At 61.4% G+C, this 15,693-nt stretch overlaps 1 protein-coding gene across 2 annotated transcripts; it reads left to right on the plus strand.

Moving 5' to 3' along the window:
• The first annotated feature begins 71 nt into the window (after positions 1 to 71).
• On the plus strand, positions 72 to 14,002 carry GAL3ST1 (galactose-3-O-sulfotransferase 1). Of its 2 annotated transcripts, XM_084867277.1 has the most exons (4): positions 88 to 201; positions 4,884 to 4,966; positions 11,599 to 11,738; positions 12,435 to 14,002. In XM_084867277.1, the coding sequence occupies exons 3-4, from the start codon at positions 11,608 to 11,610 to the stop codon at positions 13,606 to 13,608; spliced, it is 1,305 nt and encodes a 434-aa protein (XP_084723403.1). In that variant the 5' UTR covers positions 88 to 201; positions 4,884 to 4,966; positions 11,599 to 11,607; the 3' UTR covers positions 13,609 to 14,002. The 2 variants fall into 2 exon arrangements, with proteins under 2 accessions (XP_084723402.1, XP_084723403.1); XM_084867276.1 differs by lacking the exon at positions 4,884 to 4,966 and having other exon boundaries at positions 72 to 201.
• The last annotated feature ends 1,691 nt before the right edge of the window (positions 14,003 to 15,693 follow it).

The following is a 15,693-nucleotide window of genomic DNA, read 5'->3' on the forward strand; positions in this document are numbered from 1 at the left end:
CTGCGGCCGCACCTGGCCGAGCGGGCGGGCGGGCGATCGGACGGGCGGGCGGCGTTGGGGGCGGGGCGGGAGCATGGCCCAGGCCCGGCGGACCAGGGGGCTCCGGTGGGTGCGCCCCGCCGCCGCCGCCGAGTAAGCGCCCGGGCGGCGCGGCCCGGGCCCAGCCTTCTAGCCAAACCCGAGGAGGAGGACGGGGACGAGGTACGTACCTACCGGGGGCGCGCAGCACCCACCACCAGCTGGCACCCTGCCTCGCCGCCCCAGCCTCCCCATGGGGATTGCGAGTCAGACCGGACTCTCAGACCCCCCCCCGCCCCCCCGAGTGGTTTAGGGGCGCGCTGAGCTACAGTGCAAGGGCTGGGGCCTGGGAGGGTGCAGGGGGGTTCTCACCCCGCCCTTGGTTTCTCCCCGGGGTCCCCATTCCCAGGGCTCCCCAGTTGGTGCACAGGGGACGGGTGGGGCTGGAGCTGGAGCTGGCAGTCCATTAATGATTAATCTTTGGCACGGCAGCCGTGCCCGGAGGAGAGGCAGGAATCTCCCCTCTGCCCCCAGCCTTCCCCCAGGAGGGGCTGTCAGAGCAGGGGCTGGGGACCTGGGTAAGGGGGGGGTGGGGGTGGGGAACCCCCTCTGCCTGGAGAAGGCCCCGCCCTGTGCCACTGAGGGGCCAGGCCTCCCAGGAGAGGCTCGTGGGAATGGGACTAACCCTGGTCTCCAGGAGGGGTCCCCAGGAAACCCAGCAGTTCCCAGGGGGACCAGCTTGGTAGCAAGCCAGCTGTGGCAACAGCTGGGAGAGAGACCGAGGTCCCTTCCCCGTGGGAACCCTCCCCCCGCTGCCTAGAAGCGGAGAGGTGATGGGTGCCCCTCTGGCGGCCATAACCCAGACGGGTGGGTGGGAGGGAGGGAGCAGGGGAGGGAGGGTGACAGGCCTGACACCCGATCGCCTGGGTTGCTGAGGTGACAGGTGCCATGGAAATCCTCAGGAGGACAGTCCGGTGGGGAGAATCCAGCCTCTTCCTTCACGGAGGGAGTGACCGGAGGCCCAGAGAGGGTGAGGCTGTGCGCAGGCCTGGCCGGACCAGCCCCGAGGCTGCTGGGCTCCGCCTCGCCCTGCAAAGCAGACGTGGCTAACAGTCCCCGTTATCCCAACGGGAAACTGAGGCTCAGGGAGATCCCGAGACTTGCCCGAGGTCACATAGTTCAAAGCTGGCTGCCTAGGAGTCTTGCCCCAGCACGCATCTCAGGATCTCAGCTCCGCTCAAGACTTCGGGGGGGTCCTCTCTGGGGTCTGAGCCTCTTGAAGCTGTCTGGGCTGCCCCACACCCCCACCCCCTTGCCTCAGCCCCTGGCTCCCAGCTCTGCCTGACACTCGGGCGGGCTGCTACGCAGGGAGCAGAGACAACAGGGCCCTGTTCCCAGCTGCCTCCTCGGGCGGTTGGTCCCCGGCTGCTCTAGGGCAGGTCCCTGCCTGGAGGAAGCTCCTGCTTCCCGCACATCCCGCGTCCGATGGGCCAGGTCTGGTGGTTGAGAGCTTGGGTCTGCTGCCCTGGTGCTGCCCAGCGAGGGAGGCGTGTGTCCCCGAGGGGCCCTCCCTCTGCCTGGGGTGCCACCCGGCGAGAGAGGCCATTAACTGGGGGAAGGAGGCACAGAGGGTGAAATTCCAGGCACGGCCGCAGCAGGCTCTCTTTTAAAAACAAGGATTTGAGAGAGGAAGGGAGAGGGAGAAAGAAATAGAAACATCCATGATGAGAGAGAACCATGAATGGGCTCCTGCCCACCTCCCCGCTGGGGATCGAGCCCACAACCCAGGCCTGTGCCCTGACTGGGAATCGATACCGTGACCTCCTGGTTCATTCATAGGTCAGCGCTCCACCGCTGAGCCACGGGGCTGGGCTGGCAGCACGCTCTCGATTTGTTTTGACCTGGTGAGGCGCATGGACCAGCCCTTCGAGGAGCCCAGAGGGGCCTTCTTTCCCGCCTGCTGGCTCCGGGGCAGTGATGAGATGTGGTTGGGCACCCCCCACCTGGTCCCAGGGGGTCCTGACTAGCCATGCGGCCTGGGGTGTGAAGTCCAGGGGGTCCTGACTAGCCATGCGGCCTCAGGTGTGAAGTCCAGGGGGTCCTGACTAGCCATGCGGCCTCAGGTGTGAAGTCCAGGGGGTCCTGACTACCCATGTGACCTCAGGTGTGAACTCGGGGGGCGGGGAGGGTATGTGGGTCTGGAGCCTGAGGAATATGGGCACTTGCTTGGCTGGGAGGTTGGCCTTCCAGGAGTTGGCACGGGCGAGTCCTGCTCCTCCTACCAGGGCCATGACGATATCCTAGGTGTGTGCAAGGGCTGTGCGTGCCTCGTCCCGTCCCGTCGGACCCTCTGCAAGCCCCCGAGAGGGTCGCAGCAGCCCCATTTTTTTAGGAAACAGGCTCAGAGGTGGGAAGTAGCCCAGTGGGTGAGTGGGAGAGCCGGGAAGGGCAGCCAGGGCCCCTCAGCCCCTCCAGGAGCAGAGAGAGAGGCAGGGGGGCGGGCGGCGGCGGGGCAATGTGGACAGCAAGTGCCCAGCTCCTTTAGAAAGCCTTTATGGTGTCACGTTTTTATGCAAACAAGTGTATGCCATCCCTTTAAAAAGCGTTTCAGTCATGCTAGAAGGTACAGAGGCCGCGAGTGCCAGCTCCCACCTGCTCACCTCCAGGGTTCTCTGACATTTGGGAGCTAAGAAAGAAGGGGTTGAGCCCTAGCCAGTTTGGCTTAGGGGACAGAGCCGGACCCAAGGGTCCCAGGTACCATTCCGGTCAAGGGCATGCACCTTGGTGACAGGCTCCTCCCTGGCCGGGGCCCTCAGGGCGCACCTGCAGAAGGCAGCCAATGGGATGTTTCTCTCTGTCTTTCCCTCTCCCCTCTCTCAGCTCTCTCTAAAAGATCAACAATGGGGAAAACACCCTTGGGGGAGAATTAACAGAAAGGAAGAAGGAGGTGACTGGCTTCTTAGTGTTAGCTTCCTTCATTGTTGGACATTGAGGCTGTGTCTAAATTTCCCCTTTGCTAAGGAATACCGCAGTGTACATCTTTGTGCGCCATCTCAGATCTCTCGCTGGAGTCTCTTCTCTGGCCGAATTCCCATCGGTGGGATCGCTGGGTCCGGGGATGGGCACTTTAGAATAGTCGCTGTCAGATATGCGCTCAGAGCCCTGGAGGGAGTCTTACTACTGTGCTCTTTTTAAAAAATATATTTTTATTGATGTCAGAGAGGAAGGAAGAAGGAAAGAGAGAGATAAACATCAAAGATGAGAGATTCATGGATGGGCTGCCTCCTGCACGCCCCACACTGGGGATCGAGCACCGCAACCCGGGCCTGTGCCCTGACCGGGAGTCGAACTGTCACCTCCTGGTTCATAGATCTGTGCTCAACCCACGGAGCCACACCTGGCAGTGCTATTGCTCTACTCTCTCTCTCTCTCTCTCTCTCTTTTTTTTTTTTTTTTTGTTAAAATATATTTTATTGACTTTTTGCAGGGAGGAAGAGGGAGGGATAGAGAGTTAGAAACATCGATGAGAGAAAATCATCGATCAGCTGCCTCTTGCACACCCCCTACTGGGGATGTGCCCGCAGTCAAGGTACATGCCCTTGACCGGAATCGAACCCGGGACCCTTCAGTCCGCAGGCTGACGCTCTATCCACCGAGTCAAACCGGTTTTGGCTATTGCTCTGCTCTTAACGTCTCTCCCAGCGTCCCCAGGAGAGTCTCCGGCCACAGGAATCAGCCCGAGGACACTCACCCCGCCACTTTCTCTGCCAGCGCCCCGTTCCCACGTGCACGCTGAGCAAACAGCACCGGGGCCCGTTCCTCAGGGAACGAATGTTCTGCAGCCGATGGCTCTGAGACCCCTGACCTTGACCTCCGAGGGGGACCTTCCCCGTCCTGCCTAGACCTTGGGAAAAACCAGTAGCATCTCGATTGGCCCCAGTCCCTCAAGGCCTAGTTCAGGCTGACCTGGGCCACCGCCCTTCCCACAGGGGCGGAGACAGCATTCTGTACTGTACCTCTTTGAGGGAGGAGGACTCGGAGCTCGTGAGATCTCATCAGACCCATCCTCCCGGGCCCTGGCCAGGTGCTCCCCTCAAGAAGGCCTTTGGGGTGATCTCACTCTCTGGGCTCCCCGATTTTATTTTTTTATTTTTTATTTTATTTTATTTTTAATATATTTTATTGATTTTTTACAGAGAGGAAGGGAGAGAGTTAGAGAGTTAGAAACATCGATGAGAGAGAATCATCGATCAACTGCCTCTTGCACACTCCCCACTGGGGATGTGCCCACAACCAAGGTACATGCCCTTGACCGGTTTCGAACCTGGGACCCCTCAGTCCGCAGGCCGACGCTCTATCCACTGAGCCAACCCGGTTTGGGCTCCCCCAGGTTTTAGACACATGTTTCTCTGGCCGGGTCTCAGCATCTTGGAGCCCTGTCGTGTGTGACCTTGGACCCGAGAAGACCCCTCTCTGAGCCTCAGTTTCCCCTCCCCCCGGGGTGTGGGTAACAGTGGTGGGTGTTCCATGCACAGGACAGTGTTCAATGAGATGTGATTCACGGAGCAACCAGCCTCCCCACCCCCTCCCGCGGCCTCTGAGCCGGTCCCGGGCTCTCTGCAGGGGCCCCCCGGCTGCACGTGTCCTTGGCCCAAGGAACGGGGGACCTCGCTGAGCCCTTGGGTGAAGGTGCAGGGAGGGAGGGTCAGGGGCCGGCCACGGGGCAGAGGGTGCCCTGGCCGGGTACAGGGACATCCACCTGCCGTCCCCAGGGAGGGAACTCATGAATATTCACACGCCGGCCGGAGCGGGAGGGAGCCAGCCCGCGTGTGACTGGGTGTCATTGGAGCGTTCCTGTTTCCCAGTGACCGCGGGCAGAGGCAGCCTGGGAGTCAGATGTGGCTCCGGCGGGGAGCGGAGAGGGAGAGCCAGCCCGCCGAGGCCCGAGGTAAGGTGACTCCTGCCCCGGTCCCCGCCCGGCGGTCCCCGCCACCAAGAGCTGCTGGCGGTGATGCTCCAGGCCGGAGGCTCGCCACCCTGGCGTGGGTAACCGTGTGCCCTCTGTGGGGAGGGGGGTGAGTCCTATTTCTCCTTCGTTCCGTGAAAGGTGCTAGTCCAGCCACGCCGGAGGACTGCCGGGCCTGGCCTGGGGCCAGCCACTGGCACAGACGGAGGGCAGGTGGCCGGGGTCACCCACAAGGGCAGGAGTAGGGGGGGGTGGGCTGGGGAGGGGGCACCGCCGGCCCCGTGTCTCCGGGACTGTCGCCGCCGTGGGCAGGGGAGGAGGGGGACCCGGTTCTAGTCCCGCCTCTGCTGCCACTGTGCTGTGTGACCTTGAGGGTGGCCCTGCCCTCTCTGAGGCTCGGGTCACACTGAGGTCGTCCTCAGTGTCCTATGGGTTTGGACCTGGGGCTGTCAGTTGCCTGCATCGTGGACAAGCAGACATAGACCTCGAAGGGACCATGACTGGGGTCCCGGGAGGACGATGATGATGATGGTGATGATGATGATGATGATAGCAATGGTGGCAGATCATGCTCAGTGAGGGTCTGCTCGGTGCCACCCCTGGGTCTGAGGGTGGGCACTTTAAAATGTTTTTTAAAATATATTTTATTGATTTCTCACAGAGAGGAAGGGAGAGGGATAGAGAGTTAGAAACATCGATCAGCTGCCTCCTGCACACTCCCTACTGGGGATGTGCCCGCAACCAGGGTACATGCCCCTGACCGGAATCGAACCCGGGACCCTTCAGTCCGCAGGCCGACGCTCTATCCACCGAGCCACACCGGTTTCGGCTATTGCTCTGTTCTTAATGTCTCTCCCAGCGTCCCCGTGAGAGTCTCCGGCCACAGGAATCAGCCCGAGGACACTCACCCCGCCACTTTCTCTGCCAGCGCCCGTTCCCGCGTGCACGCTGGGCAAACAGCACCGGGGCCCGTCCGTCAGGGAACGCATGTTCTGCAGACGATGGCTCTGAGACCCTTGACCTTGACCTCCGAAGGGGGCTCTTCCCCGTCCTGCTCCCACAATTGCAGGTCCTTCTCCTTCCTCAGTCTATCCCTGGTGATCCAGCTGCTCCTCCAGCCTCAACTTACCTCCATGTCCAAGGCCCCCAGCAAGTGTGTCTTCCGCGGTCCCGCCCAGGGGTGCGATGCCAGCTTTGGGGGCGCAGGGGGTTTGCACCGCCCTGGGATGCAGGGAGAGTTGGTTTCATCATGTTGGAGGAGATTTAAGGCCCAGAGAGGGACACAGACTTGCCTTAGAGCAGTGGTCGGCAAACTCATTAGCCCACAGAGCCAAATATCAACGGGACAATGATTGACATTTCTTTGGAGAGCCACAGTTTTTAAAGGTAAACTTCTTCTGACGCCACTTCTTCAAAATAGACTCAGCCCAGGCCGTGGTGTTTTGTGGAAGAGCCACACTCCAGGGGCCAGAGAGCCGCATGTGGCTCGTGAGCCGCAGTGTGCCGACCACTGGCCTAGGGACTTAATCACAAGGAGCAACAACAGCCTGTGATTATTGGAGTCGAAAGTCTAGGTCAGTGGTCGGCAAACTCATTCGTCAACAGAGCGGCAAACCGCGGCTTGTGAGCCGCATGTGGCTCCAGAGCCGCAGTTTGCAGAGACCACTGGCCTAGGGCGTCCAGCAAGGAAACAGCAGAGCTGGGACTCGAACCCAGGCCTCTGGCCCCCCAAGGGCTGGTGCCGTGTGACTTTCCCATGTGTTCCCGACACACGTGGGTCTCACGCGTGTGCTGCCCACCCTGGCCACGTCCTGCCCTGAGAGGCGTGAGGGTCCGTTTGCCAAACACTCACCAGGTGCCAGGCTCCGAGCGCCCGGGGCTGAATCACCACCCGGTTGGCCTGGGGATCCCGCCTCCCCCACACCCGGGGCCAGCTCAGCAGTGACAATAATAATTAATAGGTATTGATTTCTGCCCGTGGCCACGCACTCTCTCATTGAAATTCGCAGCCTCGTATCCCTACCTCCCCCTTCTCCCACCCCCGCCCCCCAGCCCGGCTCCTGGCTGCCAGTGTGGCCGTCGCCGGGCCTCCGTCTACCTGGGGCTCTGCCTGGGGTCCCTAGGGTGCTGGCTGCCCTGGTCTGGCTGTCGTGTTCGTTGTGCGTGGGAGAGGAGGCTCGGAGAGGCTGCGCGCTGGGCCCAGGGTCACAGGGGCCGGGCAGGAGGGGGAGCTCCCGTCGTGGGTGCCTCTAGCCGCTGAGACCGGAGGGACCAGCCACCGGGGCCCGCTCTGCCTCCCCACCTTCGCCCCGGCGCCCCAGCCGGGCCCTCAGAGGCCAGAGCCTGCCGGGCTGCTGGCCTTCCGGACGGACGGACGGACAGCCGGCCCTGGGCGGCACCCGTCCTTCCTCCCGGGGCCTGGGGCTGGGCCTGGGCCGCACCTCATGACGGGGAGCTGTGCTCCGGAGGCTGGCCGACCGCGGTGTGCGTCCCAGCCCCGAACCCCGCCTTGTCCGGTGACCCTGGGCCGATCACGTCACCTCTCAGAGCCTCAGTTTCCCCGTCTGCAGAAGGAAGGTGACAGTGGGGGCTGCCTCCCAGGGGAGCTGGGTGGAGGCGGTGAGATGCTCTGGAGAAGGCGCTGAGCCCAGAAGGTGGGACGGCCCAGCCCCCACCCCCCTCCCTGCAGCCAGCAGGCCCCCCCCTGTCCCATTCCCCCCGTCCCCCCCCCCCGTCCCCCACTGCTGGGTTGCAGGGAGCCCCAGTGGGAGAGTGAATGAATGAATGAGTGAGTGAGTGAGTGAGTGAAGCAGCGGTGGGGGCTGGGAGCACCTGGGCGGGGCCAGACGGAGCCTGATTGACAGCTCTGGGGAGCAGCCCGTCTGCCCCCTGCTGCCTGGCCTTCTGCTCGGAGCTGCTCCCTCAGCCTCTCAGAGCTCCTTCCAGAGGCGCCCTGGTGAGTGGGGCCGCGGGGTACGGGCGGGCGAGCGCTGGGGGTTTTCCGAGGGCAGGACCCCTAAGGTCCCCCCCCCCCCATATTCCAAAGCCAGGGCAGCTGAGGCCCCAGGCCCCGCTCGGGGTTTGGGCCGGAGTCTGAGGCGCTGGCCTGGCCCAGGCCCCCGGGGTGGAGGCCCAGGGGGCGCCTGAGGCCTGGTACAGGTTTGTGGGTGTTTTTTTTGTTTTTTTGGGGGGGCTGTGCAGTGGAGGCACAGCCTGAGGGTCCCTCAGGAGGAGAAGTGTCAGTCGTTTTGCCTGCCCCCCTCAGGAAGAGCCGGCGTGAGGGGCGCCGGGTCCCTGTGACTGAACCCCAGAACCTGAGGTGACGCCTCTCCTTCCGGGGGCCTCCAGGCCCAGCCAGACCCTCCTGACCGGCCCCCCCCCCCCCACCGTCTCCCCACAAGCTTCTTATCTAGTATTTAAATATATTTTATTACCTTTTTCTGATTAAAATGGCCCTCTATGCTCCTTTAAAAATGCAGCCATGGCCCTGGCTGGTTTGGCTCAGTGGATAGAGCGTCAGCATGTGGACTGAAGGGTCCCGGGTTCGATTCCGGCCAGGGGCACGTGCCTCGAGGGCATGCGGGAGGCCACCAATCCGTGTGTCTCTCTCACATCGGTGTTTCTCTCTCCTTCTCCCTCTCCCTTTCATTCTCTCTAAAAATCAAAGGGAAAAATATCTTTTTCAAATAAATGATTAAAAAAAAAAAAAGCAACCATTACGGTCCAGGCTGGGAGGTCCAGTTGGTTGGAGTGTATTCTCAGACACCAAAAGGCTGCCAGTTTGATACCAAGCAGGGGCACATACTACCTAGGTTGTGGGTTCGATTCCATAGTGGCTCGGTTCCTCTCACATTGATGTTTCTCTCTCTCTCTCTCTCTCTCTCTCTCAAATCAATAAAATCAATCAATCCTCAGGGGAGGGTTTCAATAAAGCAGCCCTTGCAGAAATGGGAAACTGGAAAACTGTTTCTGCATAGACCCCCGCCCCACACCCCGCCTTGAAGAGGGCACCGCGGTTAAAACGTAAAACGCTGCCCTCCACCTGTTCGTTTCTGGGCCCACATGTATGTTTACGTATGCACAGACGTGGGCTTGCGGGTGCGGTTGTTCCGGAACATTCTTTTTTCACGTGTACCCATCTCGGTGTGCTTGTGAGCCAGTCCATTGCGCTCTCCGCCTTGTTTTGTTTGTGCAGTGACCGCATGGGAGACGGGTGGCCGTCTGTGTCCTGGTCCCTGTGAAGGGCCCCGAGGTTGTGCCTAATTTTTTTGTTTTTCTGACCAAGCGGCCATGACGCCCTTGCACCTGTGACTTTGCCCCAAGCGTCTCCCTCAAACAGTTGGAATTCGGGGACTCGTAGTTTCTTTCCGCCTTCTGGAAACTCTCCCACACCCGTCCACCCCCCTGTCCACCCCGACCCCGTCCACCTGGCGCCCCCGAGTGGAGAGGGACTTGTCAGCTTCCCTCCTGTATGGTTCCTTCCTCTGCAGACTGCTGCTTCCTTCCTAATCCTCACCCGAAGGTATTTCCCATGGATTTCTAGGAGCAGAGGGAGGGAGAGGGAGAGACAGAGAGAAACATGGATGTGAGAGGAACACGCCGATCGGTTGCCTCCTGCACGAAGCTGACCAGGGCCCGGGCCGGGAAGGAGCCTGCAACCCCGGACCCTTCACTCCACAGGCCAATGCTCTATCCACTGAGCCAAACCAGCGAGGGCTGCAGATTGCTGCTTCTTTTAAAAAATTATATTGTATTGCTGTTTTACAGAGAGAACGAGAGAGGGATAGAGTTAGAAACATCGATGAGAGAGATACATCGATCAGCTGCCTCCTGCACACCTCCTACTGGGGATGTGCCCGCAACCAAGGCACATGCCCTTGACCGGAATCGAACCCTGGACCCTTCACTCTGCAAACCGACGCTCTATCCACTGAACCACACTGGTCGGGGCCAGATTGCTTCTTTATGTCCCTTCCCGTGCGGAGAAGTTTCTAGATGATGGGCAGAGGGCTCGGGGGCTGCTGTGGCTGGCGGGCGGGGCTTGGGGAGGGTGTGTGGGTCCCGCGTGTGACTGTTCCGGGGGGAGCATGTGGGGTTCTCTGCCTGGCGGGTTATTGGCCTCGGCCCCCGGGATCGTGGTGACGTGCCGGTGCGTGTAGTTACGGGGCAGCAGGCGTGACCTCCTGTGGCCTCAGGAACCGAGGGCCCCACGCCACGGGCGCCCGCACAGGAGTGGAAAGTTTTCCGCCTGGGCCTTGCCGCTGAGGGGGGCGGGGAGGCCTCTGACACACACACACACACACACACACACACACACACACACACCCCGCTCTCCCCGTGCCCCAGCCCTCCGCCCACTCCCACACCTAAACCAAGCAGAACACCGGACACCCCGTGAAACGGGCTTTTAAAATATATATATTTTATTAATTGTCTAGCAATATTAAGGATGTTTCTATCCCTCTCCCTTCCCATCTGTAATCAATTAAAAAAAAAAAAGTAAACTAGTAAACATCCACTTCAAGATTAAAACTGAACCAGGCGCCCTGGCTGGTGTGGCTCAGCGGATAGAGCGTCGGCCTGCGGACCAAAGGGTCCCGGGTTCGATTCCGGTCAAGGGCACGTCCCTCAGCTGCAGGCTCCTCCTCAGGATCCTCCCCGGGGCCCCGGCCGGGGCTCATGCAGGAGGCAGCCCATCGGTGTGTTTCTCCCAGATCGATGTTTCTCTCTGTCTCTCCCTCTCCCGCTCTCCCTCCCTCCCTTCCTCCCCCCCCCCTCTCTCCCTCTCTCTCTCTCTCTCTCTCTCTCTCTCTCTCTCTCTCTCTCGCACTCTCTCTAAAAATCAACGGGAAGCCGAAACTGGTTTGGTTCCGTGGATAGAGCGTTGGCCTGCGGACTGAAAGGTCCCAGGTTCGATTCTGGTCAGTGGTTGCAGGCACATCCCCGGTGGGGGGTGTGCAGGAGGCAGCTGGTCGATGTTTTTCTCTCATCGATGTTTCTAGCTTTCTATCCCTCTCCCTTCCTCTCTGTAAAAAAAGAAAAAGAAAAAAAAAAAAAAGAAGAAGAAAAAAAAAAAAAGAAACTGGTGTGGCTCAGTGGATAGAGCGTCAGCCTGCCGACTGAAAGGTCCCAGGTTGGATCCCAGTCAAGGGCATGTGCCTTGGTTGCGGGCACATCCCCAGTAGGGGGTGTGCAGGAGGCAGCTGGTCGATGATTCTCTCTCATCGATGTTTCTGACTCTCTATCCCTCTCTTTTTCTCTCTGTAAAAAAATCAATAAAATATATATTTTTAAAAATCAATAAAATATAAAAATAAAAAAGTAAAAATCAACAGGGAAAATGTCCTCAGGTGAGGATTAACGGAACAACAAACGCACGGCGCCGAGCTGCAGGAACCGCTCCTGGCCCCCTCCGGCTTCTCTCCGCGTTGGCGTTGCCGGCGTCTCTCTCCGCAGCTCCGTCCCCGGGTTCCTCCACACGTTTGTCTCCGTCTGCCTCGTGCTGGGGGCCGCCAGCTGGTGATGCCCCTCCACCCAGCCAGGCCTGGGGCAGGGTGGGCGCCCCCCGTGGCCGGCCTCCTGACGCTTGCCCCGCTGTGTGCCCGCCCCCCCAGGTGTCTGAGATGCCGCCGCCTCAGAAGAAGCGCTGGGAGTCCATGGCCAAGGGGCTGGTGCTGGGCGCGCTCTTCACCAGCTTCCTGCTGCTGCTGTACTCGTACGCGGTCCCTCCACTGCACCCCGACCTGCCGTCCACGTGAGTGGCCCTCCCGGGCGACCCGGGGGTGGGGGTGGGCCTGAGGGGGCACCCTGAACCGTGCACGCGATGCCGAGGGCAGAACGCACCGTGTAAGCCGGGGCCTCAGTGTCCCCATCTGTGAAATGGGTACAATGCAGAGCCTGCCTTCTGCGGCACGGGGATCCGATGCCACCGTCCGAGACTTGGATTTTTATCGCCTGAGGCTCCAATGGGGCTGGGGGGGGGGGGTGACTTGTCCATGAGCCCTTGGCTGGCACAAGGCCCGGATGCAAACAGGGGGTCTGTGGGCCTCTCAGCCTGCCTCCTAACCATGAGGCTGTCCCACCCCCTTCCCCTCCGGGCTGCTCAGCTAAGCCCACATCCCCAGTGAGGGGGGGGGTGTGTGTGCAGGAAGCAGCTGATCGATGAGTCTCTCTCATCGATGTTTCTAACTCTCTATCCCTCTCTCTTCCTCTCTGTAAAAAACCAATAAGATATATTAAAAACAAACGAAAACAAAACAAAACAAAAAACAACAACAAAGCACTGGCCCAGGCACTGCGGCCTGGAGGAAGGCCCATCGGGGGTCCCCATCCTGGCTCCCCTGCCACCACCGTCCCCAACACCCCTGCTGCCCGGACACCGGGGCCTGAGGTCCTTTCCCCCCTCCCTGACCACCCCTGAGGCTCTCCCCACCCTCTCTGTGCCCGGCAGGACCCCGGAGGGCACCCCGTCCTGCTCCCCGGCCCCGGATGAGTCCGAGACGACGGCGGCGGCCGCCAACGGCTCCTCCTCGCCCGCCAACGGCTCCTCCCCGGGGGGCTGCCGGCCGCGGCGGGACATCGTGTTCATGAAGACGCACAAGACGGCCAGCAGCACGCTGCTCAACATCCTGTTCCGCTTCGGCCAGAAGCACGGGCTCAAGTTCGCCTTCCCGAGCGGCCGCAACGACTTCGCCTACCCGGCCTTCTTCGCGCGCCGCCTGGTGCAGGGCTACCGGCCGGGCGCCTGCTTCAACATCATCTGCAACCACATGCGCTTCCACTACGACGAGGTGCGCGGCCTGGTGGCGCCGGGCGCCGCCTTCATCACGGTGCTGCGCGACCCGGCGCGCCTGTTCGAGTCCTCCTTCCACTACTTCGGCTCGGTGGTGCCGTCCACGTGGCGGCGGCTGCGGGGCCGCGCGGACAAGCTGGCGGCCTTCCTGCGGGAGCCCGACCGCTACTACGACCCGCGCGGCCTCAACGCGCACTACCTGCGCAACCTGCTCTTCTTCGACCTGGGCTACGACAGCGGCCTGGACCCGCGCAGCCCGCGCGTGCAGGAGCACATCCTGGAGGTGGAGCGCCGCTTCCACCTGGTGCTGCTGCAGGAGTACTTCGACGAGTCCCTGGTGCTGCTCAAGGAGCTGCTGTGCTGGCAGCTGGAGGACGTGCTCTACTTCCGCCTCAACGCGCGCCGCGCCCCCGCCGCGCCGCGCCTCTCGGCCGAGCTCTACCGCCGCGCCACCGCCTGGAACGTGCTGGACGCGCGCCTCTACCGCCACTTCAACGCCAGCTTCTGGCGCCGCGTGGACGCCTTCGGCCGCGAGCGCATGCGCCGCGAGGTGGCCGCCCTGCGCCGCGCCAACGAGCGCATGCGCCGCATCTGCATCGACGGCGGCCGCGCCGTGGACGCCGCCGCCATCCGCGACGCCGCCCTGCAGCCCTGGCAGCCGCTCGGCGCCAAGTCCATCCTGGGCTACAACCTCAAGCAGAGCATCGGCCGGCGCCACGCGCAGCTCTGCCGCCGCATGCTCACGCCCGAGATCCAGTACCTCATGGACCTCGGCGTCAACCTGTGGGTCACCAGGCTCTGGAAGGCCGTGCGCGACTTCCTGCAGTGGTGACGTGGCGTGGCGGCGTGACGGCGTGGCGTGACGGCGTGATGGTGTGACGGCGTGATGGCGTGATGGCGTGATGGTGTGACGGTGGGGGGGGCCTCCTGTCTGCACACTCCTGCTCCCCCCCGGGCAGGGGCCTGCTGCTGGCCTTCTCCATCCACCCCCCTCCTGCCCCCTAGTCCCTCCTGGTGCCACCTCGGTCCCCGGGGGAAGGGGGGGGGGGCTGCCCTGGGGATGCAGCCAACCAGCCAGTCTGTGCCCCCAGCATCAGTATTTGACTAATTGTACCTTTTCTTTTTTTCTTTCTTTATTTTTTAATTTAAATCCCCTTTTTTTCTGTTCTACTTCCCGCCTCCCCGCTAAGGGGAGGCCTCAGAAGTAAAGGCATTTCACGTTTTGTTAAATCAGCCTCCGTGGTGGTGACTGTCGTCGGGGCTCGGGTGGGGGTAGCTGGTAAGGGCTGGGGACCCCAAGAGGGCGTGGGTGGGTGTCTGCCTGTGGGACTGTGTCTGTGGGACAGAGCGGGGTGGGGGTGGGGTGCGAGGGTTTGGTGTGTTACATGCTGAAGTCCCGTGGGGTTGAAGGACTCCCATGAGCCACCAAGATCAGGGAGATTGTGTGTGTGTGTGAATGTGTGTGTGTGAGTGTGTGTGTGAAATCAATAAAATAAAGAGAAGATTCTTCAAATAAATAAAAGTGATCCCCCAGGGTCTCTGGTTGCTGGTAGCTTGCAGGAGCCAGGCTGCTCTTGCTACAGCGAGGCAGCAGGGGGCGCCGTGGTGCCGAATTTGGTCTTGGTCAGTCCTGCTATTTCTGTCCAGCTGGGGGCACCACCATGCCCAGCCATGGGTAGGCCTGACATGTGAAAGCCAGCGGAGGGGGGGGGGGGGTGTGTGGGGGGAAATGACTGTCCCCGGGGAGAAACGCAGTGGAACCACCTGTTCCTCTCCATTGTGAGTGAATTGTAGCCCCTAAAAGGAGATGTTGGTGCTGGCTCAGGGGGTTGAGCATCAGCCTGTGCACTGAAAGGTCCCGGGTCCAGTCAGGGTGCAGCTGATAGATGTTTCTCTTTCATAGTGACGCCTCTCTCTCTCTCTCTCTCTCTCTCTCTCTCTCTCTCTCTCTCTCTCTCAAAGGGCATGTGGGACGTGGCCATATCGGACCCCGTCTTTCCCTGGCGTCACCCCGAGCTGGTGGGGAGCCAGGGAAACCCTCCGGCAGCTGCCCCGAGCCTAATCTCCACCTCCCAGGCGGCCTCGGCGGGAGGCCCCCGCTGCCCCGGCAACCGGGTCAGACAGACACTCCCTCCCAATCCTCCTCCCAAGGTCCCCCGAGCCCAGGCCTGCGTGTTCGGAGGCGTATCCCGTGGCCTCCGTCCTGCTGAAGGTCCACAGGGGGGCGCCATTCAGCCAGGACGCGGGGCGGGCCAGGCAGGACGCCCGCAAAGCCTGATGGCACCCCCAAACACGGAGATGCCCTCCACCCAGCAGGCTCTGCTTCCGTCGGCGGGTTACAGGCTTGAGTGCGGACGGCAAGGAGGGCACCTGTGCCAGCGAGAGATGCCAGCTGTTTTCAGAGCCTCTGGAAGGCGGGAGGAGGCGGGACCGCCGGGAGGGGGGGGGCAGGTGTGACCTCAGCGTCACATCCACTGACAACGCCCTCATTGCCGTCCAACGCTCTCAGCCCACACCCCACGAAAGACGGGGTGTCTGTCCGTCTCCCGAACCACGGGCGCCCAGAAGGTGAGAGCACAAGTCCTCCACGCCCAGCGAGATCTGGGCTGGGCCCTAGCCGGTTTGGCTCCGTGGGCAGAGCGTCAGCTTGCGGACTGAAGGGTCCCGGGTTCGATTCCGGGCAAGGGCGTGTACCTTGGTTGCGGGCACATCCCCAGTAGGGGGTGTGCAGGAGGCAGCTGATGGATGTTTCTAGCTCTCCATCCCTCTCCCTTCCTCTCTGTAAAAAAGTGAATAAAATGTACTTTAAAGAAAGAAAGAAAATTATTATTATTTTTTTAAAGAATGTTGTAGAAATTAGGTATGGAACCAGGCACTGGAGATATCGGGGGATGGGGGCGGGGGGGGGGGTACGATA

The sequence above is a fragment of the Pipistrellus hanaki genome, assembly GCF_964339955.1.
Source record: "Pipistrellus hanaki genome assembly, chromosome: 19".
In the NCBI taxonomy this organism is placed as follows: domain Eukaryota; kingdom Metazoa; phylum Chordata; class Mammalia; order Chiroptera; family Vespertilionidae; genus Pipistrellus; species Pipistrellus hanaki.

Bases quoted from the DNA above. Each gene is read 5' to 3' on its own strand.
- GAL3ST1 (XM_084867276.1), top strand. From the start codon at position 11,608: ATGCCGCCGCCTCAGAAGAAGCGCTGGGAGTCCATGGCCAAGGGGCTG. The intron at 11,739-12,434 runs GTGAGTGGCCCT...TGTGCCCGGCAG, and splicing joins CACCCCGACCTGCCGTCCAC to GACCCCGGAGGGCACCCCGT.